This window comes from Podarcis tiliguerta (assembly GCF_965153285.1).
Source record: "Podarcis tiliguerta genome assembly, chromosome: 1".
Classification (NCBI taxonomy): Eukaryota; Metazoa; Chordata; class Lepidosauria; order Squamata; family Lacertidae; genus Podarcis; species Podarcis tiliguerta.
The window spans coordinates 17,998,818-18,005,591 of record NC_139534.1 but is presented as its reverse complement, the minus strand read 5'-3'; the positions used below and the strand labels follow the sequence as shown (position 1 = coordinate 18,005,591).

Genomic DNA, 6,774 nt, shown 5'->3' with positions numbered 1-6,774 from the left:
CGCCCCCGCCGCTGCTCCGGCCGAGGTGTGCTCGCGCGTGTGCGCGAGCGGTGTGGGGAGCGGCTCGGAGCGCGCCTCGTTCCCGGAGGCGGAGAGAAGGGGGAGTTTCTTCGGCCGGCTTGCGTGGCCGCCCCGGAACAGGTAGCGGAGGGCCGGCCTGACGAGCTGCTTTTTTTGGGTGCAGGGGGGGGGGAGCTTTTTGTTTGTTTGTTTTCCCTCGCCTTCCTCTGGCCTCGCGGCGCTGCATAGGAGACAGTTCCCTTCGCCCCAACGCCCCCACCCCCCCATATAAAATATTGCAATGTCGGAGGCATTGCAATTCAGTCCGCGTGCATGCGCCGCGTCATGCGATCGGTTATGTGGGGTGGGACTTACCTGCCCCCCCAATATTTTATTCCAATTGGCATCCCTGCTCCTAGGACCTTCCTGCGCTTTGCTCTAGGCCTGGATAGTGGCACCGGATGCAAGCGAAGGAAGAAGTTGCGCCTTGGCGGAGAGATTATATGGAGGGTGGGTTTCGAAGCTTTCTGGGGCTAAGAAACTTCAGGTTCTGTTACTTTTGCCACATACACCCCCAGTCCAGTGGCATCTAAAAACTGACCAGCATGCAAATACAGTATTGCACATAGAATCACAGAATTGTAAAGTTGGGAGGGATCCGGGAGGGATCCCCCAGGGTCATCTAGACCAACCCTGCAACGCACCTATCCTGCCCACAGTTGTCGCTTAAGCCATCAATTTTCTGGTTGTAGGAGTCAACTCCTAGGAGCCGAGGTCCTCATCAGCACCCCCCCCCTAATATGGATGTAGCCAGGAGGAGCAAGTCCGCAAATAAAAATGCTTAACTAATAATAAATTAATAAAAATACTTAACCATTGGAGATAACTTGGTTCCGCCCATCCCGCAACATAATCCTGAATATGCCCATGCCCCCCCAATAAAATATTTGAGGGGGCCACCCCATTCCAATTTGATGGGCATTGCCATTCAAATGGTATGCATGCACCGTGTCTTGTGGTCAATTATGCAGGGCAGGGTTTACCTGAGGCCCCCCCCCCCATATTTTATTCAAGTTGGCACCTTGGCTTCTGGTTTCCGTGCGCTGCTCTGGTTCGCCAGAAGCGGCTTAGTCATGCTGGCCACATGTCCCGGAAGCTGTACACTGGCTCCCTCGGCCAATAAAGCGAGATGAGTGCCGCAACCCCAGAGTCGGTCACAACTTGACCTAATGGCCAGGGGTCCCTTTACCTTTACCTATACAAGGGTGTGCTGTAAGGTTACCCCACAGGACATTAGGCACACATCACCCAGTCAGACACAAGGGCCACACATTGTAAGAGCACCGCTGGATCAGGCCAGAGGCCCATCGAGTCCAGTACCCAACCAGATTCCACTGCAAGCAGGAGCTCAGAGCAACAGTGCCTTGCTCTCCCCACTGATGGTTCCCAGGATATGCTCTTCAGAAATGTGTTGCTTCTAATACTGTCCTTCCATAGTGTCCAAATAATGGCTCCCAGCAGACAGCTCCCTCCAACTTTGCCCAACATTGGACCACTTCTGTATAGCAGGAAGGCTTAATAGCCTCACTGTGAAAAGAAATGGAACATGTTTCTTTTTTAGCAACCCAACCAAGATCACACTACTCATACAAAACGAGAATATAGTGTGTATTCTTTCAGGGACATTCCTTCCATGTTCAGTCTAAATCACTCACCTCAATGGATGAGATTTGTTAGCTACTTTGGATTGACTGCCTTGGACATCAGTAGGATGTTTTGTGGGGGGTTCTGTGTTTGAATATACCGAAATCAGTGTTTTGTAGATCACAGTCTATAAATAATAAATTTATATTGTGATTCTGCTCTTGAAAATATACCTACACATTAAAAAACACCCGTACATAATCTCAGTGTCTCCAGTTACAACTGAACACAGTTGTCTCTGGGGTCTCACACGTTCATGTTAACCCATGGTTGGCTTAGCATGTCATGCAATCTGGGTCACAGTCACATTATTACAATGCTAAGCTATGTCTGAACTAGTCTATTGACGACAAAAGAGACGTCTTTTTTTTTTTTTGCAATGCAATATTGAAAATATTCAGCAGTGGGTCTTTGGGTTGTTAACCTTTCCCTCCCCATCGGCCCACTTCCATCAAAACCTGAAAGTGGTCCCTGAAGATACACCAAGCGTTACAAGAACACAGCTGTCTATATTTGAAAGGGATGGCCTACATTTTTTCCACTAACAAATTGATATTTACTGAAGTAGGCTCTGATTGTACATGCAGTATGCAACAGGTACTGAGTTCAGTTGAACGACACCTGCAATTTAACATTGTTTCATGCTTCTGTCTTATTTTATATTTTACTCCAGTCACTTCTGTGTTGGAAATAAGCAATATTTTTTTTTAAAAAAACGACGTTCATAAAATTGTGCTATTTATATTTCCCCACTCAGATTTGATCCTGAAAGCCTGGAAATGAAGCAATTGGCAGCAGAAACTATCCGGCTGGTTTCGAGTTCGCAGGTGATAACGTCTGTTGTCAGTGTGGTTAAAGAACTATTAGAGAATTCTTTGGATGCTAACGCAACAAATGTTGATGTTAAATTGGTAAGTCATATGAAGCTAAAACTGGAACACGGATGGGAATACAATAATACTCAATTTTTATTGCATGGAGGTTTGAATAGCGCATTCTTTTATATAGTTGTGCTTTAAAATTTCACAAACACATTTCTGTCAACATCTGATAATCTTTAGCGGTTTATATGGATGTATAGCTTGAATTCACGCAGGCACCATATAAATCATTCTGAAGTTCCTTAAACCTGCCAAGCGTAAGGAAATTGAACTTTGCTGAAATGCAGATTCCTTTGTTTGTGTCTATCATCTGGAGATGTTGGGTTTTGGCTGGTAAGTTCTTTATTGAAAATGTGTACAGTGGTGCCTCGCAAGACGAAAAGAATCCGTTCCATGAGTCTCTTCGTCTAGCGGTTTTTTCGTCTTGCGAAGCAAGCCCATTAGCGCTATTAGCGGTTTAGCGGCTATTAGCGGCTATTAAAGGCTTAAGGGATTAGTGGATTAGCTGCTAAAAGGCTATTAGCAGCTTAGTGCCTTAGAAAAAGGGGGTGGGGAGTGGGGAAAAAACCCCCAGGAATCGCAAGACATTTTCGTCTTGCAAAGCAAGACCATAGCAAATTCGTCCTGCGAAGCACCTCCAAAACGGAAAACCCTTTCGTCTAGCAGGTTTTCCGTCTTGCGAGGCATTCGTCTTGCGGGGCACCACTGTACATATAATTTTAGAGCTCCCTATTGAACTCAAGATTTCATTTTGAAGGGAAATCATATTTTTGCATATGACTATTCATGTGGGATAATTATTAACATTCAGTACATACCAAAAAATAATAATTGTTCCACTGAGTGCGTTAGAATATGATTTGCATTTTTTTTTTTTAATCCAGAGTTCCAGATAATATCAAATCATTGAAACAAGTTTGTGGACTGGTTCTATGACTTCTGTGGGGTTAATCATTTGTTTGTTTGAGGATCACAATTTACATTTTACAGACTTTGCTCACTTGAACGCTGTTTACTTGAAGAAAGCTTTTGGTAGCCTATTTAAAAATGGAGGGAGTGAATGGTTTTAGGAAGGGGTTGACAATAAATGTTTTCTGAAACATAGAGGTCTCTGCTTTGCCTAAAACATATTTTATTTTCATTTTTTAAAAAATTCCTTGCTACAGCAGCAACAGAATTCCTCTTAAAATACTGCACCCAGTAAGATCAAATGCTCTATTTTCTGAAGGACATATGAGGAGTCTTTATGCAGAGGCGGTAGATTTGTTGAATATTCAACTATAAAGCCTAGATTTATCTCTTATTGCTTCTTTTGTCTTCCAAAACACTATTTTCAGGTTGTTTGCACTCCTCAAATACTGGAAGGGGGGCGGGTCATATAGAACAAGGCAACGAGTTGCTGTCTGCTACGCCATAGGTCTGGACTAGATCCAATGGGCTTACATTACAGGACGGTGGGTTTTAGTTGCAAGCTGGGAGGAATATCTTGATGGCAATTTGGAAATGAACCAGTTGTCTGGATGGGGTGATGGGCTCTTCATTGCTGAAGGTCTTTAAGAAGATCTTGGATAGCTGTGTGTTGAAATTATGGCCCTTGAACCGAACAGGGTTTAGGATCAGGATGAAAGCCATGGGACCCATGTACCCGGAAAAGGGTAGCAAATCTACAAGGCACATTGCAGTAACCGTGTGCCACCAGATTCTCTGTGTGTGTTTCATAAGGAGGACAGTAGGCTTTCATGTGGGATTGATTAGCAAGGGAATACCAGTGTCAACAAATATAATGTGGAAAACAGCCCTGAGGTATATACACGCGAACCACTACAAAGAGCAGGTTTTCCAAGATTTCTCTTGCATGTCGCTTCTCCTTTTGACAATGTGGATAATCTGGTTTAACTTGCCTTCAGGACTAGCAATCGAAACCCAAGGGGATTGTTTGAGAACGCAGAAGTCTTTCCAGATACAGTGCTGGCTGATAATTTTCTGAACTTTGCTTGCAGTCTTTTGCTTTGTTGAAACATTTAATAGATCGCACTTCTGCAAAAACCAAACCCCTGAAGTGGGATGCAAAGCATTCTAAGAAGCACTAATAGTTTGTGTATGATTATTGGGCCCATGCGCCTCTTTGCAAACTGAAAAAGCCGTTGTGTCTACTGCCTACATGTTGCAGCCATGTACACACAAACACACTACAATATGCGCACTCACCTAAGCCATAAGGCTTGGAAAAACTGTTTTTGCTCCCCCCCCCCCCAGTTTAATGAGAGGAAGCGGTTGATCTTCCTGAAGAGTATGGGTGAGGAGGCAGCTGAACTATGACACACACTGCAACAGTTAGACTTTGGGGGGGGGGGGACCTTCTACTGGAACCAATACAGTCTTACCTTGGTTGATGAACGCCTTGCGACTCAAACGTTTTGGCTCCCAAATGCCGCAAACCCGGAAGTGAGTTCTCTGGTTTGTGAATGTTCTTTGAAACCCGAACGTCCTCCACAGCTTCCGATTGGCTGCAGGATCTTCCTGCAGCCAATCGGAAGCCGCGCCTTGGTCTGCAAGCATTTTGGAAGTCCAACGGACTTCCAGAACGGATTCCGTTCGACTTCCGAGGTACAACTGTATAGGACTTTTCCCAAGCCTAATTGTAGCAAGTAGATAAATAGGTACCGCTCTGGCAGGAAGGTAAACGGCGTTTCTGTGCGCTGCTCTGGTTCGCCAGAAGCAGCTTAGTCATGCTGGCCACGTGACCTGGAAGCTGTACGCTGGCTCCCTCAGCCAATAAAGCGAGATGAGCGCCGCAACCCCAGAGTCGGTCACGACTGGACCTAATGGTCAGGGGTCCCTTTACCTTTATCCTTATGGATATGGGCTAACTTTTCATCAGAATTAATTTCCGTAGAATTTGTGGTACACCATAAATTGTGTGCATGATTACAGGCCCTGTAGCCTATAAAAATACATATATTTTTGGAGCTCTATGACAATTATGGATATGATATGTATTGAGAAGAGTTAGACGGTGTCTGGTTACACACCTGATGTGTTTGTGTGTGTTCTTTTAACTAGGAAAACTATGGTTTTGATAAGATTGAAATCCGAGATAACGGTGATGGGATCAAGGCAGCGGATGTTCCTGTTGCAGCTGTGAAACACTACACTTCAAAAATAAGCTCATCTGAGGACCTTGAAAACTTGGCAACGTACGGTTTCCGTGGTGAAGCTTTGGGTTCAATTTGTAGCATGTCTGAGGTAAAAGCCTAACATAGTTTCAGGTGCTTATTTGTTTGTAAATTATTCTGGATTGGCCTGAGTGCAGGTATCTCAGGCTCTGTTAGGTTCAAATATTCCATAGTACCTTATCACATTTCTACTTTCCACTCCGGGTACCATGTGTTGCCTTCAAACCTAAACTTCTGGATTCAGTGTAGTAATTTAGAAGATGCTAACAAATACACACCCATATACATACAACATCCGTCAACGGAAATTAACCTCCTTGCACAAAACAAGACGACAGACTTGCTCTTAAGATTCTCTTTGTCTTAAACGACCTCGGCCCAGTGTACCTGAAGGAGCATCTCCACCCCCATCGTTCATCCTGGACACTGAGGTCCAGCTCCGAGGGCCTTCTGGTGGTTCCCTCCACTGCGATAAGTGAGGTTAGAGGGAACCAGGCAGAGGGCCTTCTCGGTGGTGCCCGCCCTGCGGAACGCCCTCCCACCAGATGTCAAGGAAATAAACAACTATCTGACTTTTAGAAGACATCTGAAGGCAGCTAGTTTAGGAAAGTGTTTAATGTTTGATGCTTTATCATGTTTTTAATATTCTTTTGGGAGCTGCCCAGAGTGGCTGGGGAGGTCCAGCCAGATGGATCGGGTATAAGTAATTTTATTTTTTATTTATTATTATTATTATTATTATTGATAAAGTAGCACAGATTAGTACATGGTGTGTGCATAAAGGATGCTAATTAAGGAGAGGAGGCGGCGGCAAGGAAATGGGTATGGTGTTTTGTGTGGAAGGGAGAGCGAGGAGGACGGAAAAGGGGCAAAGAGGATAATGTGTGCGTGTAAATGTGCGCTGCACAAAAGCGGAGAGAATATGACTGGGACTGGGGTGCTATATCAGTGTATTGTCCAAAACTGGTTTGAAGTCCATATTGTGATGCCAGTTTTGTAATTTTTGACCTGGC

The 6,774-nt window shown here is 44.7% G+C and overlaps 1 protein-coding gene across 1 annotated transcript in view; it reads left to right on the top strand.

The window, feature by feature from the left end:
* The first annotated feature begins 18 nt into the window (after window positions 1-18).
* PMS1 (PMS1 homolog 1, mismatch repair system component) overlaps window positions 19-6,774 on the top strand; it is a 47,773-nt gene continuing 41,017 nt past the window's right edge. The window contains exons 1-3 of the mRNA XM_083408039.1: window positions 19-141; window positions 2,462-2,615; window positions 5,649-5,831. Of these exons, the coding sequence (XP_083264165.1) occupies window positions 2,484-2,615; window positions 5,649-5,831 (315 nt within the window). The 5' untranslated portion in view covers window positions 19-141; window positions 2,462-2,483. The remainder of the gene's footprint in view (window positions 142-2,461; window positions 2,616-5,648; window positions 5,832-6,774) is intronic.